Genomic DNA, 16,200 nt, shown 5'->3' on the forward strand with positions numbered 1-16,200 from the left:
TACATGGAGAAACAAAGCATTATATTTTGTTTTGGTAGAAATTGCAATAGAATCAGTTTTCTTCAATCACACAAAGTGGGTTAATAAAGCACATAACATCTTTCAAAAGACTATACACTTCAGTACAGTGTAATACACTTGATATGTATATAAAATATTGTTACCAATTAAAAAATGCATACCATTGCATTTCATACAAGCATGAACATTGAAGTATTACTGTTTGGTTATTTTTACATGATGGTACATCAGATAAATAAAACAAAAATACAAAAAAGAACAAGTATGACCTTAAACAAAAAAACAAACAAAAAAATGGATCATTACAGTAATATAAAAATGTATAGCACCAATAAACATTTTATTACTGGAATTTTATGCTCTAAGCCTGAGGAAGACAACAATTTAACATACGTCTTGACTCAAAAGATGCTTTCTACATTGTTATTATATAGAAGGACTCACATAATGACCCTGTAGTAAACAAAAACTTTGGCTAAAAAAAAAGATAAATCCTGAGTTTGTTGTCATTTTGTCTCTTAAACCAATTCAAGTACTAAGCAAATTCAGATATGAGCAGGTGATCATGACGGTTTAAATGGCATTTTATGGATATAAGAGATTATGATTAAGACTCTTACTATGCCTCTCACAACCATCATCACACTGTAGATACTGATATTATTTAAGCTGAAAGCAATTAGATAGTACAGAGGATCAAATCAGATTCTACAATTAAAAAGCAACTTGTATTATAACCAGATGAAAGTAAAAAAAGATCAAAGAAGACTAAATCGACAATAGACATATTACTGTAAATGCAGTAAAGCCTTCCTTATTGCCGTGGAGATTAAGGAAGAAGAGTTATCCATGAAGATAATAATAGCTTGAAGTCTGTTTTATCACATAACGACCACCTTGAGACAGAGCAAAATAAGACAAGATAAGAATGTGTCTATAAGAACACTGTTCTCATTCTAGGATGGATATGTAATACTAAAGAGAACTCCGTCTTAGAACTCACCAGAATGACCATGTCCAATAAATAAGCATTTTAAGAGTAAAGTACAAAGCACAGCAAAGTCAATAGGTCATCAGTTGTGACAAGTAGACTAATACATGTCTTAAAAGATTTCTGAAAGAATTTTCAGATTGGTGATGGCGTACGGAACGAGGACCCAGTGAGAGCAGGATCTCCAAACACATTGACGTAAGAAGATTTAAGGAACTGGACGTAGTTCTGGAGGCTACGGTTTGTGCAGTCGGACTGCTCCAGTCTGTCCTTTACGTCTTGTAAACGGCTCTGGTATCTCCGTTCAGCCTGTAAGGAAGTTCATGGATGTTTTGATGAATTTGACAAAAATATTTGAAAGTAATTCACAAATGGGGAAATTTCACTGACCTCCTCTTTGGCTCGTTGTAACTGGTTCAGTTCTGTTTTTATTCGGCTCAGTTGAGTCTCTAGGTCGACAATTTTGGACTGAGTAACTCGCTCTTTAGAGACTGCTCGCTCCCTGGTCTGGGTAACCTGACAATCAACAGGGAATACTCAATGAAACAAACAAAAACTTTGCAAGATGAAAACATAGATTGAATCCATGAGTTCATTGCAGTTAGGGCCAGACCTGCCGACGAGCATCTTCCAGGGCCTCCTCCAGCTGTCGAGTCAGAATACTGCACTCCCGAGACTTTTCTTCCAGACGCACCTGGTTGCTGTGAATAGTCTCTTCACGTTTTGAAATCACCTGTATGAGGTCTCGATTTTGTGAGCTAGCCTCCTCTAGCCTCCTGTTGACAACATGGGATAGAGCATGTTAAAGGGAAATTGAAAATTGTGTCATTTCCTCACCTTCATTTCGTTCAAATCCAAACCTGTATAACTTTGTTGGGAACCAAACATTGGAACTAAAGAAAGTCATACAGTTTTTGAACGACATGAGTAAATGTTGACAGAACTATACATTTAAGAGATTAAAATAAATGACAGAAAATTAACAAGGGATAAAATGACGAAGTGACAGACCGTTCAAGGCCCTCTGCTTTGTGCTGAAGCTGCTTGTTTTCCTCCAGTAACAACATGTTCTTGTGTCTCAACATCTCTGCCAGACTTCCCTGTTGCTCCGCCTACACACAATCACCAAAATAACACAACATTCTACCAATAAAAACATAATTTATGTACCAATGAAGGTCACTAAAAATACAATTCTTTTACAGATTGTTTTTCTCTATTACTTCATTTTTTTATTGAAAAAATAACACCAAAATTAAACCTTCAAAAATGTTAACGGACCATATTCTACCCTTTCGAAGGAACTCATTTTGCCCCACTTATGTTAGACAAGGTTTCTTGCAACAGAAACTTCATAATTTAGCTATACACAATTCTTTCCCACCATTTTCCTTTTCACTGACCCTTTAGAATCAAATGGGCTCTTCCTGCTACTGTACTTAGTACTTATGTATTTAAATTTTACAGCCTGTGAGGAATGACTAACCTATTTGCATATGAAATCAGAAATAACAGCCCTGCCAAGTTGCTAAAAACTGAATAGCCATTGATATGGTAAATGTAAGCAGTCACATGCAGTGTTGAGGAAAGCTACTTTTAAAAGTAATAAGTGATAATTTTGCATTTCTCCCTAAAAGTAACTAATTGCTAGGTACTTTTTATACAATATAATGTATTGTTACTTTTGCACTACTTTTTCTAACCTTACTGAGGCCATGCAGGGGTTTGTCAGTGTTTAACACAGTAATGCATTTAACAACATAGCCTTTTTTTAAAAAACACATTTAAAATATTATTATATTCTGAACAAATTTCTGAACATATTTCCTGTCCGTTAGTGGTATGCATGCCATACAAAAGATCTCTTTTTAAAAGATTAATGATTATATTACCTACTGTACAATTCTTTTTATTGAAAGTTATGTGGTGTTACTTTTGTACATCTGTTCCCACGAACACATGAGTGTGCATGTCTAACTGACAAAGTCATGGCAAAGAGAGAGAATATTATACAATTTCAGTAGTTTAAAAAATGTACTGAAAAGTGAAATGTAAAATGCATTATTTATTTTAAAAAGTAACTAAAATATTAATGTCAATTAAAAGTAATGAGTTACTTTACACATTACATCTCATAGTGTTGTCGATACCATGCAGAACATTTGTAGCTTTTTCAGTTAAGATATTTTTGTTGCACCACCAACAATGTTCTTCCAGTATTTTTTTCTGGAATAACTGGCCGTGTTTTTAATATTTAATGCAAACTGCTTTCAAGGACTTAAGCCGAACAACACACCTTGATGCGTAGCTCTGCAAGAGAGGTGCTGAGCTCTGCATTTCTTCTCTCTTGCAAGCGTTCTTTCTCGTGAGCTTCCTGCAACTGGAGTTCGGCATGTCTCAGAGCTTCAGGAAGTGGCTCCAGATCTGCCAGACGACCGTGAAGCTGCTTCCTGACCTGCTGGATCTCCTGGTCTAGCTCGTCTCTTACAGTCTGAGCTTCACTTTCAGCCACCTGCAGGCGTGCAGAGTACTCGTCTGCTTCGGCACGGGTCTTCTGAACCTATGAATTTCAAAGAAACAGAGCAGACTTTATAGACGGACACACACACACACACACACAAAAACGTACACATACACAGAGTGTTAAGAATTAAACAACTCATTTTTCTGAAGATATTTACAATTTAAAAGAACTGTTTTCAATTTTAATATGTTTGAAAATTTACTTTATTCTTGTGATGACAAAGCTGAATTTTCAGTTGCATTACTCCAATTATAAGGGTCACATGATCCTTCAGAAACCATTCTAATATGATAATTTGGTGTTAAATTATTATTATAATTTAATATTTGTTAATAATTGTTCTCCCCAGTATTTTGATTATTTTGATGATTAGAAAGCTCAAAAGAACAGCATTTATTTGAAATAGAAATCTACTGTCACTTTTGATCAATTTAAAGCGTCCTTGTTGAATAAAAAGTATTCATTTCTTTCTTTTCCTTTTTTTTAATGAAAGTTTACCATGGTTTCTACAAAATTAAGCATTAAACATTTTTTTCAACATTAAATAATATTAAGAAATGTTTTCTGAGCAAACAAGCATAATTATACAGGTCCTTCTCAAAAAAATAGCATATTGTGATAAAGTTCATTATTTTCCATAATGTAATGATAAAAATTAAACTTTCATATATTTTAGATTCATTGCACACCAACTGAAATATTTCAGGTCTTTTATTGTTTTAATAATGATGAGTTTGGCATACAGCTCATGAAAACCCAAAATTCCTATCTCAAAAAATTAGCATATTTCATCCGACCAATAAAATAAGTGTTTTTAATACAAAAAAAGTCAGTAGTAGTAGTAGGCCTCCTTCGGTCGTTTGTCGACCATGGGTATTGCGCCCTAAGAGTTCGTAGTGTTGCGACTAAAACAGCATCGTCGGTGGCTGGTGAGTCCAATGCGGGAATGACAGTCTCTGCTGCACAAAGTGCAGATGTAGTTGGTCGTGGCTTGATGTCCGTGTGTGCGTGTCTTCCGACTAGTTCTTCTCTCCTCTGCTAGCTTCAGATCTTCTCCTCGCCTGTATTTAGCTGTTTCTTGAGCATACAGCGCCAGCTGCTGCGGTTAGCTGCAATGTCCTCCCAGATATCTGTATTGATGTCCAAGGCTTTCATGTCTCGCTTGCAGACATCTTTGTATCTCAACTGGGGGCGACCTTTGGGTCTTTTGCTGTATGCGAGTTCACCATAGAGGATGTCCTTGGGGATCCGCCCATCTTCCATACGGCGTATGTGGCCAAGCCAGCGCAGTCTGCGTTGTCTGAGCAGCGTGTACATGGTGGGGAGGCCGGCACGGGCGAGCACCTGGGCGTTGGGCACTTTGTCGTTCCAGCTGATATCAAGGATGCGGCGAAGACATCGCATGTGGTAGCTGTTCAGCTTTTGCTCTTGCTTGGCATATGTTGTCCAGGATTCACTCCCGTACAGGAGGGTGCTGACTATGCAGGCTTTGTACACTGCCATCTTGGTTTGGGTGGTCAGCTTGGGGTTTTCCCAGACGCGAGTGGTCAGTCGTCCTAGAGTTGTTGTAGCCTTGCCGATACGTTTGCTGATTTCGACATCTAAGGACAAGTTGTCGCTGATGGTGGAACCCAGGTAGGTGAACTGGTGGACCACTTCAAGTTCGTAATTGTCGATGGTAATGATAGGTGGTGTGTCCACATCTTGGCCCAGCACATTCGTCTTCTTCAGGTTGATAGTTAAACCGAAGTCTTTACAGGCCCTGGAGAATCTGTCCATCAGACACTGTAGATCTTGTTCAGTGTGAGAGCTGACTGCTGCGTCATCGGCAAAGAGCATGTCTCTAATGATGATCTCACGCACCTTGGTTTTTGCTCTGAGTCTTGCGATGTTGTAGAGTTTGCCGTCTGATCTTGTGTGCATGTACACCCCTTCGGTTGAATTCCCAAAAGCATGTTTTAGGAGAAGGGAGAAGAGGATTCCGAAGAGGGTTGGGGCAAGGACACAACCTTGCTTCACGCCGCTTTTGATGTCAAATGGTTCAGACATGCTGCCATCGTACTGGATGGTTGCCTTCATACCGTCGTGAAAAGATCTGATCATGCTATGAAGCTTCGGGGGGCATCCAATCTTCAGGAGGATGTTGAAGAGCCCATCCCGGCTAACTAGGTCGAAAGCCTTGGTCAGATCTATGAAGGCGACGTAAAGGGGCTTCTGCTGTTCCCTACACTTCTCCTGTAGTTGGCGAAGGGAGAAGATCATGTCCACTGTAGAACGATCTGTTAAGATGCTACAGATGCTAACGATCTGCTAGCATACAGTTTTCCCACAATGCACAAGAGGGAGATGCCTCTGTAGTTGTTGCAGTCACTCCTAGCGCCTTTGTTTTTGTAAAGGGTGACGATTTTGGCGTCTATCATGTCTTGCGGAACACCGCCTTCACTCCAACACTGACAAAGGATGTTAAATAGAGGCTGCAAAAGGGTGGCCTTGCAGTGCCTGATCAGGTCTGGGGGGATGCCATCATTCCCAGGGGCTTTGCCGCAGGCTAAGCTGTTGATGGCTTTGCTGAGTTCTGCCAGTGTTGGTTCAGCGTCTAACTCCTCCATGGTGGGCAGAGGATCGATGGCGTCCAGTGCTGAGTTGACAACAATGTTCTCTCTGGAGTAGAGCTCTGAATAGTATTCCACCCATCTCTCCATCTGCTTGGTTTTGTCGGTGATCACCTTTCCGCAGCTGGTTTTCAGGGATGCAGTTTTGCTCTGAGTTGGTCCGAGAGCTTTCTTGATGCCCTCGTACATGCCCCTGATGTTACCTGTTGCTGCTGCCTTCTGAATGACGTGACTGAGCTCCTGCAAGTACTCATTTGCGCAATTTCTTGCTGTCTTCTGTACTTTGCTCCTGGCTGATCTAAGTGCTTGAAGGTTTTTCCCACCTGGTCAGCGTTTATATTCAGCCAGGGCAGCACGCTTCGCTTCAATAACAGGGATCAACTCCGCAGACTTGGCATCAAACCAGTCACAGTTCTTGAAGGTCTTTCTCCCATAGGTAGCAAGAGCTGATTTCTGAATTGCCTCGCACAGGAGGTTCCATGATGCGGATGCGGTGTTGCATGGGTAGCCTGCAGACAGAGCATCCCCAAGAGACTTTGTGTCACGATTGATGAATTCACTGACTGTTCCTTGCGCTGTGTTTATGTGTGTGTATGTGCACGTGTGTGGGCGTGGTCGCTGATTATCCTCCCGGAGAATCAGCGACAGGTGATACTCGTTTCCAGTGCCTATTTATACTCACCTCATGCGTCTTGTGTTTGTCAGATAGTTGTTTGTGGATGTGTCTAGCCTGTTCCAGTTCCTTGGGTCCCAGTCTGTTTCTTCGTTGGATGTTCGCCTCGTTTCATCGTCATCGTGTCTCGTCTTCACGGAGGAGTCGCTACACACTGACCGTGCACCTCTGAGTTGCTCACGCAAGCCTGCGTTGCCAACGCTTCTGTTCCTGCTCTGTTTCCATTGTTTCTGTGAGTTCGTGAGATCAACTACATCAGACTGAGACTTTGTTCCGGTTATCTTCCTTCACGTTTCTGAGGCTGGCTTGTCTTATGGTTCAATAAAGACCAGTTTTACTTGCACTTGTCTCCTCTGTTCACTATCCGTAACACTTTGTGAATTCCTCAAGCCTCTCTGAATGTTGCATCTTAGTTGTGTCAATGCGTGGCTTCCCTACTTGTTTGGAGCGGTAGAGTTTCTTTGGTAGCAGCTTGATCTTGCAGCACACCAGTGAGTGATCAGAGTCACAGTCAGCACTATGGAATGAGCGGGCGAGAAGCACATACTTAAGGCTTGTACGTCTGGTGATGACCATGTTTTTAATACAAAAAAAGTCAACCTTCAAATTAATTATGTTCAGTTATGCACTCTATACTTGGTCGGGAATCCTTTTGCAGAAATGACTGCTTCAATGCGGCGTGGCATGGAGGCAATCAGCCTTCGGCACTGGTGAGGTGTTATGGAGGCCCAGGATGCTTCGATAGCGGCCTTAAGCTCATCCAGAGTGTTGGGTCTTGCGTCTCTCAACTTTCTCTTCACAATATCCCACAGATTCTCTATGGGGTTCAGGTCAGGAGAGTTGGCAGGCCAATTGAGCACAGTAATACCATGGTCAGTAAACCATTTACCAGTGGTTTTGGCACTGTGAACAGGTGCCAGGTCGTGCTTAAAAATTAAATCTTCATCTCCATAAAGCTTTTCAGCAGATGGAAGCATGAAGTGCTCCAAAATCTCCTGATAGCTAGCTGCATTGACCCTGCCCTTGATAAAACACAGTGGACCAACACCAGCAGCTGACATGGCACCCCAGACCATCACTGACTGTGGGTACTTGACACTGGACTTCAGGCATTTTGGTATTTCCTTCTCCCCAGTCTTCCTCCAGACTCTGGCACCTTGATTTCCGAATGACATGCAAAATTTGCTTTCATCTGAAAAAAGTACTTTGGACCACTGAGCAACAGTCCAGTGCTGCTTCTCTGTAGCCCAGGTCAGGCGCTTCTGCCGCTTTTTCTGGTTCAAAAGTGGCTTGACCTGGGGAATGCGGCACCTGTAGCCCATTTCCTGCACAAGCCTGTGCACGGTGGCTCTGGATGTTTCTACTCCAGACTCAGTCCACTGCTCCCGCAGGTCCCCCAAGGTCTGGAATCGGTCCTTCTCCACGATCTTCCTCAGGGTCCGGTCACCTCTTCTCGTTGTGCAGCGTTTCTTGCCATACTTTTTCCTTCCCACAGACTTCCCACTGAGGTGCCTTGATACAGCACTCTGGGAACAGCCTATTTGTTCAGAAATTTCTTTCTGTGTCTTACCCTCTTGCTTGAGGGGGTCAATGATGGCCTTCTGGACAGCAGTCAGGTCGGCAGTCTTACCCATGATTGCGGTTTTGAGTAATGAAACAGGCTGGGAGTTTTTAAAAGGCTTAGAAATCTTTTGCAGGTGTTTAGAGTTAATTAGTTGATTCAGATGATTAGGTTAATAGCTCGTTTAGAGACCCTTTTCATGATATGCTAATTTTTTGAGATAGGAATTTTGGGTTTTCATGAGCTGTATGCCAAAATCATCAGTATTAAAACAATAAAAGACCTGAAATATTTCAGTTGGTGTGCAATGAATCTAAAATATATGAAAGTTACATTTTTATCATTACATTATGGAAAATAATTAACTTTATCACAATATGCTAATTTTTTGAGAAGGACCTGTATATATTATATAATAATATTAATATTAGAATGATTTCGGAAGGATCATGTGACACTGAAGACTGGAGTAATGATGCTGAAAATTCGGCTTTGCCATCACAGGAATAAATTACATTTTAAAATATATTAAAACAGAAAACAGTTATTTTAAATTGTAATATTTCACAATATTACCGTTTTTACTGGCGGTCTTTTATCTAATAAATGCAGCCTAGGTAAGCATAAGATATTTCTTCCTAAAACATGAAAAAAAAGTTAATTTTTCCAAACATTTGACTGGTAATGTAGTACCTGAAATTCATAATATTAATCAATGAGTTAGTTAGAGTTTGAGGACCACACCTGGGCTTTATAGCTGTCCACCAAGCTCTCATACTGTTTCACGGAAACTTTGACCTGCTGGACCTCAGACTGGGACAATGACAACTTCTCTTCCAAGGCAGACGAAGTGGCCTGCACAAGCACAGCAATTCAGCTTTCATCTGTATCATTTGCCATATTTATTATAAAGGCACGAGGACAACTGAGGGATTATAAGTAAAATTAGATTGGCAATCAACTGGAAAAAAAGAACAAATTGGAGATTTGTACAGTATGGCTGCAAATGGACAAACCTTAAGGCTCTGGTTCTCCAGGCGTATAGCAGTGTTCTCGTTATTGAGCTCATGAAGGCGATCTAAGAGTCCTTCTTTCTCAGTTCGGGCTTTCTCTTCCTGCCCATGCAACTGTTCCGTCAGGTCTGTAATACGGCTAAAAGACACAAGAATGGTTTGCATGGCTTTCTTGGAGGCTTTTTACATCTTTTTCATTGTTTATAATTATTCAGAATAAGGATTTGTATAATCATACAAGGGACACAAATCCCTGCTGACCTGTTTAACAATGCAAACTCCATCTCTAGCTGTGCTTTATCCTTCATCTCTTTTGCGTGGCGACTGCTCCAGTTCTCTGCGGCTGACACAGCATCTGCCAACTGTGCTTCCTGTGAAAAGATTAATTATTTTATATTTTTATATTATATGAGACAAAATCTATAATAGATTTCAAAAGTTTGGAGTCAGTGAGACTTTATTATGTTTTTGAAAGAAGTCTCTTTTGCTCACCGAGGATGCATTTATTTGATATAAAATACAGTAAAACCAGTTATATTGATAAATACGATTACAATTTAATATAACTATTTTAATATATAGTTTATTCCTGTGATGGCAAAGCTGAATTTTCAGCATCATTACTCCAGTCTTCAGTGTCACATGATCCTTCAGAAATCATTCTAATATGCTGATTTGCTCAAGAAACATTTTGTATTGTCAATGTCAAAAATAGCGGATTCATATTTTTGTGATACATGATGATACATATGTATACCATTTTATGTTTCACTCTTGATTAATTTAATGCATACTTACAAAAAAAAAGTATCTTTCTTAAAAAAAAAGAAAGAAAAATCTTACTGACCCCAAACGTTTGACCAGTAGTGTACATAGTAAACCTTCCATTTCCAGAGAGACAAATTAACCAGAAGTGATGTCAGATGTAATTTTTTCAGCAGCATACTACTGTTTGAAACATTTTACATTGCAAACTGTAATTTGAAAAACCTGTAAGCAGTATACACATTGAGCTCATTCCACTCACTATCTCCATGAGCTGGGCGCTGAGCTGTCCGACAGTGTCTTCACTGCGCTGGGCCCGCTGTTTCTGAGCCCGTGTGGCTTTCTTTAGCCCCTCCTTATCAGCCTCTGCTTGCTGCCTGAGGTCTCGCAACTGATTCTGCAGGTGATCTACCTCCCCCTGCTGCTGGCTGATGGATCGCTCTAGATTCTGAACCAAATGGATTTTATATATCATTCATGTTTTATTATATATGAAGACAATATTTGAATTATATAGACAATATCTGAAATCGTCTAGACATGTCTTGTAGAATAAATACTATAAAATAAGATAATGATGCTGTATGAATTACCCTTATCTGAACATTAAGGCGGTTATTCTCTCCCTCTTTATTGCGCAGTTGACCCTGCAGATGTGCTCGGGTGGACTCCAAGACTTTGGACAGTTCGCTGGTGGTCTTTGCACTCTCCTGTTACAATGGGAAATGATAAGGGCTCAAATAAATGACAGTCACATGTCTAAAACATTCTAAAAATATTGTTTATTAGGGCTGCACGACATTGGATAAAAACATATATTTAAATATATTTAAAAACTGAAAACCAACATACATGTTTCACGTTCTTTTTGTGAGAAGAAAGCATCACTACAACTTCTGAAATTGAATGGCAGTGTTTTACTTACTGTAGCTTTACATAAAAAGTAAAAAGTGTCATTTTAACATCAGTGTAAACCAGGGGCTTTAGGATTTCGGGTAGGCCTACTTTAGATTTATTTAATAACAGAAATTGAATAATCAAATGTAAAAATAAAGTGATTCATTTTTAAATTAATTAAATACACTGATTCTTATTAAAGCTAGAAAAGTTCTTCAGTCAAGAGCAGTGAGTGAATTCCTATTTGTCTTTTGCTGTTTGATTAATATTAAGCACACAGAGGGAAGAAGGTTTATTAGGCTGCTTTAAGTCACTTTAAGAGCTGCAGGGATCCTATATATTGTTACAAGTGCGCTTTCTTTCTCAACCGTTTAGTCCACTTTAGACATAACTGACTGTTTATGTGAATACTCACCAAGACGGGCATTTTGACAAAATTTTGTGTGTATTTTTCCATATAAGCTGTGGAAAGGAACAGAATTCGAGAACACGCGCTGTCCGACAGGTGGCTTTTTGTGCGCATGAGTACTTCGCTTATTATTGCATTTAATGACATTAAGCATGTCACATGTATGAAACAGTCATGTGTCCAGTTTACTCTCTGCGATCTAAAACTTGGGACTTTTTGTTATCTTTTTGGGTATTAAACTCAAGCAGTAATCACAAGCCATTGCGATATGCATATCGTGATATTTAGATAATTTTGATGTATCGTGCAGCCCTATAGTTTACCTTTTCACTCTCTAACAATGAAGTGAGCTGGTCAACCTCTCTCTCTTTGTCTTGAAGCTTTACAAGAATACGCTGGAAGACGGAAAGGAGTTCAGCGTTAAAACTAAGAAATCAAAAATAGCGCAGCATTCTTTATGCAAACGCAACACAAACCGAATTGTCTTCTTCCACATCAGAAAGTCTTTTCAGAAGCTCGTCTTTCTGCTCCAAGAGTCTTAGTGAGTCCATCTGTTACAAAACAAGTAGTAAAAAAAACGTTATTAATCTTTAAGGTTTTTAGTAGTGAAATGTAATTGTCTAATTTACTTTGAATTTATTGGTTAGAGGCAAAGCAGTACCTCTCGACTATGTTGTTCTCTCAGAAGATGTCTGAGGGCTCTGTTAGTGATCTCAAAAGTCTCCAGTTTCTGAAGCAAGAGTTCTTTCTGTCGGGCCAAAAGGGTTGAATCCGATCCTGACATCTTTTTCTCCTGTACAAATATATAAAAAATATTATTAAAGCATATCCGATATTGTACATGATACCGTACAACATGTTTCAAAGTTCTGTAGAGAAAAATCTACCCAGAACTGTTCTGAAAGGTGTATTTTGCTCACACTCACACTCCTGGACATATGGCTGACCGTTTCACGGAGAGCCGACACCTGCTTGGCGGCTGCACTGCTGTCCATCTCTGCTTCCAGCAGCTTTCTGAGTAGAACATCTTTGTCTAGCTGCATACTGTCCCTCTCTAGTCTAGACCAGAAGAAATGGTTCAAATTATATTTGAAATTTAGTTATATGTAATAAAATGTTTAAACGTCAATGTTTTCATCATACCTCCCAAAATCATTCTCCACTAGCATCTTCCCCATGGACTCCCGTAGGCGGGAGTTCTCCTGCTCTGTGGCCTCCAGCTCCCGGGCGACCTCTGCGAGCTCCTCCTCCTGCTCAGCAATGACACGCTGTGATGCGCTCAACCTCTCTGACTGACGCTCTAGCAGCTGCTCCTTCTTACGAAGCTCAACCTGCAAACACAAACATCACCATTTGCTTTTATTTGTTCACATGGGCAACAAATTAAAGGTGGGGTAGGTAATTTTTGGAGAGGCTAGCAATAGCGAGCTAGCTTTGAAAGCATACGATCCCACCCTCCCTTCAGTGCGCTCTCTAAAACCACGCTTCCTCAAAAACACATGAACGCGTACAGCAGGGAGCAAACAAAAGCGTCACGAGAGAAGCTGTCAAACTACCTCATGTCTCAGCGCATAACATTACAATAATAATGAACAAACTGACCTGTACCAGCTGACTGCTGCACATTCATTTCGGCATTGATAGTGTTGCCAATTGAAACACATAAATTCGAGTCACAAACAGCTCAGAGTATAACGTCACAGGTTTTCATCTCTTCCAAATTACAGCAGTTATGGGGTGAACACAGCATAAGCTCATTGTTTTGGTTCAGGAGGAACTGTTTCGGTTGCGGTGCTCGGTGACTGACATCGGTCTAACTCTGCATAACATAAAACACGCTTATGACGTGTGATGTCTGAGCAAGCAGGGTGCGAGGAGGTATAGAAATACAATAAGTTGACAGGCAGGTAGGACATCGTATCATTTGGACCGAATACAATGATTGGACGAACATTTGATGGTCTTATGCCTTCCATAGACAATACATTGCCTACATATAAATACATTTAAACCACTTAACTTTGATCGCTTTCAGGATGTGAAGAGATTTTCAACCAGCATAACAAAAAAAATTCTGGAACAGATCCCCTACCCTGCCTTTAACTGTTAGTATTAATCAATTCTGTACATGTGCGTATACACACACAACCAATAAATAGTTTGGGGTAAGAGGTCAAGACTTTTTTGAAAGAAATTAATACTTCTATTCAGCAAGGGCGCATTAAATTGATAAAAAAGTGAAAGACACTTATAATGTTACAAAATATTTGTATTTTAAATAAATTCACTTCTTTTGAACATTCAATTCACCAAAGTATCACATTTTCCATAAAAATAACAGAATAACAACAGAAAATGTATCTTGACTTGAGCACTAAAGCATATTAGAATGATTTCTGAAGGATCATGTGACACTGAGTACTGAAGTAATGATGCCGACACAGCTTTGCCATCACAGGAATAACATTTAAAAATAAATTACAATAGAAAACAGTTATTTTAAATTGTATCATTGTATTTTAAATTGTATCATATTTACTGTACTTCTGAATAAATAAATGCAGCCATGGCTGGCATTACAAACTTCTTTCAAAAACATTACATAAATCTTACCAACCCCCAAACTGTACAGTAGTACAGGTAATAAGGTGTTTAAAAATGAATTAATATTTCCCAGTATATAAAGTAAAATATTTCTCCCTTGAAGAAAAGAATGACAGAGAATTTATCCATTTCTCCAATCTCTCTTTTCTCACCTCATTTTTTAGAGAGCTGACCTCTGTCATAAGGCTGTCAATCTTCCTCTCGTACTGATTGATGCGTCCATGCAGTGCCTCTTCCTCATCAGTGGAGAGATCTTCTATTCGGAGAGGAGACTGGGAGCGTTCAGGTTCCTGTGGAGGCGTTATCTCCAGACGATGAGTCTGTCCCTAAAACATACATAAGCATTAAAACATCTGAAATAACAGAAAATGGTTTTCTTCCGTAAAAGACATAAAAATTACACTCACTGCAGTGTGAAATATTTCAAGTGAATTGTAAAAAAGCACAAATGGGAATGTATCTGTAATATTTGACTGACCTCCCACTTATATGAGGTCTCTCTTGTTGAGGCCTTGCCAGGTGGGATCCACGGGACCCTTGTCTTTACCTTAGCAGTATGATGCAAGCCACTTTTTGTCTTAACCTGGAACATAAAAGACATACAAGTCTCATGGAACTTTGAAATGAAATGAAAGTGAAGCCGCACAACTTTTTGGTTTTATAATAGGTTACTATAAATTCAAGGGTATTTTAAGGATGGGTTTCAATGCACAGGCTACAAGATGATGCTATACCTGGGCTGTCTTGGTAGGGCTGCATTTTGTGCTCTTCTTCACATGCACGTGCACAGGTGTGGTCTCGTTCACATGCACGTGCAGAGGTGGAGAGGAGGAGCTTGTTCTTGTTGCTTTTTTCTGCATAAAAAAGATAATAATAAGATAACATACAATCCTGCACATCAGGTCAACTATCCATTTACATGAAGAGCACTGTTATAATTATTAATTTACATGTCATTTGATCATATATTATTTAAGAGGCAGCACTTAAAAATGCATGTAATATTAAAATAAATTGTATATATATACACACACACACACACACACATATAAATAAAATATTAATCAGGTCTTTGTTTATGGATTGGGAACACATGGCTAAAGTATAATTTAACTGGTTACACATCTTCAGGTCATGTTTCAGAGTTCAGTACACAAGACTATCAGGGGTAAACGAGGCTACCACAACAGACACTCTTACAATCATGACAGACATTTGGCTTAATGTAAAGGTAACAACAAATTCAAGATATGCACGTGTAACTTATGTACATAACCATATTATATAACGTTAGCACCATCAATGGATTCAGAAGTGAATGAAAGCCAAAGAGAACACTGAGCTACAAGCTTACAGGCAATATACCTGCTAGTGCTAGGAAGCAGAAGATAGCTTTCAGACAACATATAAACAAAGACAACGAAACAGAAATAAAGTAGAAATCATGAATAAAACAGAGAAGCTGCCAATGCAGCTGGAGAATTGTCCATATATCAAGAGAAGTATAGTTTGAAGATGTCTATAATACATAACAGTTAGTAGTTAAAGCATGAAGTGAAAACGTATTTATTTGCAAACCATCTTACCATGCGAAATTACAAACATTCAAACGACGATATGGGTAAAATGTACATAAAAATAGGTGCGAACTACTTCAGTTTTCTTGTCATCCCAGAGTCTCCAGACCATTTTCCGGTGGGTAATCGGTCTTTCATTTGATTGGCTGATTCAAAATGTTTCGTTGCCGGTGCGTGATCGTGATTGGAGTAAATCGCCTGACCTTGCTCAACGTTATTGTAGTATAGCAACGGTGTCCCTAGAAACCAAGCCTAACAAAGGCCCAAGCTACAGTTGTTGTCAAGGTAGGATCAATGAGTATAGAAGTACTTCTATACTCTATGGTAGGATAACAAAGATACCAATATCATTCCGTAATCTTTGCCGACAACACAAGAAAAAACAAACATGTCTATCTCTTATTTTGTTTCATTTTCCGTTAATAAACCGACGCTGGAGAGCTCACAACTGCAGCAAAATTGAAAACGAGAAGTAGCCTAATGTCTGTGAAGAGTTTGTTTTCAAAATAAAAGCGTTGAAAATTTAATTAAATATTTTATTTTGTATTTTATT

General features: G+C 39.3%; 1 protein-coding gene across 6 annotated transcripts; it reads right to left on the reverse strand.

The window, feature by feature from the left end:
• Nucleotides 1–4: 4 nt before the first annotated feature.
• On the reverse strand, nucleotides 5–16,126 carry odf2a (outer dense fiber of sperm tails 2a). 6 transcript variants are annotated; one of them, XR_013211685.1, is made up of 20 exons: nucleotides 15,657–16,126; nucleotides 14,805–14,924; nucleotides 14,549–14,653; nucleotides 14,223–14,396; nucleotides 12,610–12,797; nucleotides 12,393–12,525; nucleotides 12,128–12,259; nucleotides 11,943–12,017; nucleotides 11,790–11,861; nucleotides 10,754–10,870; nucleotides 10,423–10,608; nucleotides 9,657–9,766; nucleotides 9,399–9,534; nucleotides 9,127–9,237; nucleotides 3,309–3,572; nucleotides 2,024–2,124; nucleotides 1,626–1,788; nucleotides 1,403–1,528; nucleotides 1,025–1,321; nucleotides 5–917 (listed from the first exon to the last, which is right to left on the reverse strand). XR_013211685.1 is itself a non-coding variant. In XM_077248657.1 (19 exons), the coding sequence occupies exons 1-19, from the start codon at nucleotides 15,657–15,659 to the stop codon at nucleotides 1,148–1,150; spliced, it is 2,469 nt and encodes an 822-aa protein (XP_077104772.1). In that variant the 5' UTR covers nucleotides 15,660–16,126; the 3' UTR covers nucleotides 5–1,147. The 6 variants fall into 6 exon arrangements, 5 of the variants coding, with proteins under 5 accessions (XP_077104772.1, XP_077104770.1, XP_077104769.1 ...); XM_077248657.1 differs by having other exon boundaries at nucleotides 5–1,321; nucleotides 14,244–14,396; XM_077248655.1 differs by having other exon boundaries at nucleotides 5–1,321.
• Between the last annotated feature and the right edge of the window lie 74 nt (nucleotides 16,127–16,200).

Source organism: Siphateles boraxobius, unplaced genomic scaffold (assembly GCF_051911475.1).
Source record: "Siphateles boraxobius isolate OS27281-9 unplaced genomic scaffold, OSU_SipBor_1 11, whole genome shotgun sequence".
NCBI lineage: Eukaryota > Metazoa > Chordata > Actinopteri > Cypriniformes > Leuciscidae > Siphateles > Siphateles boraxobius.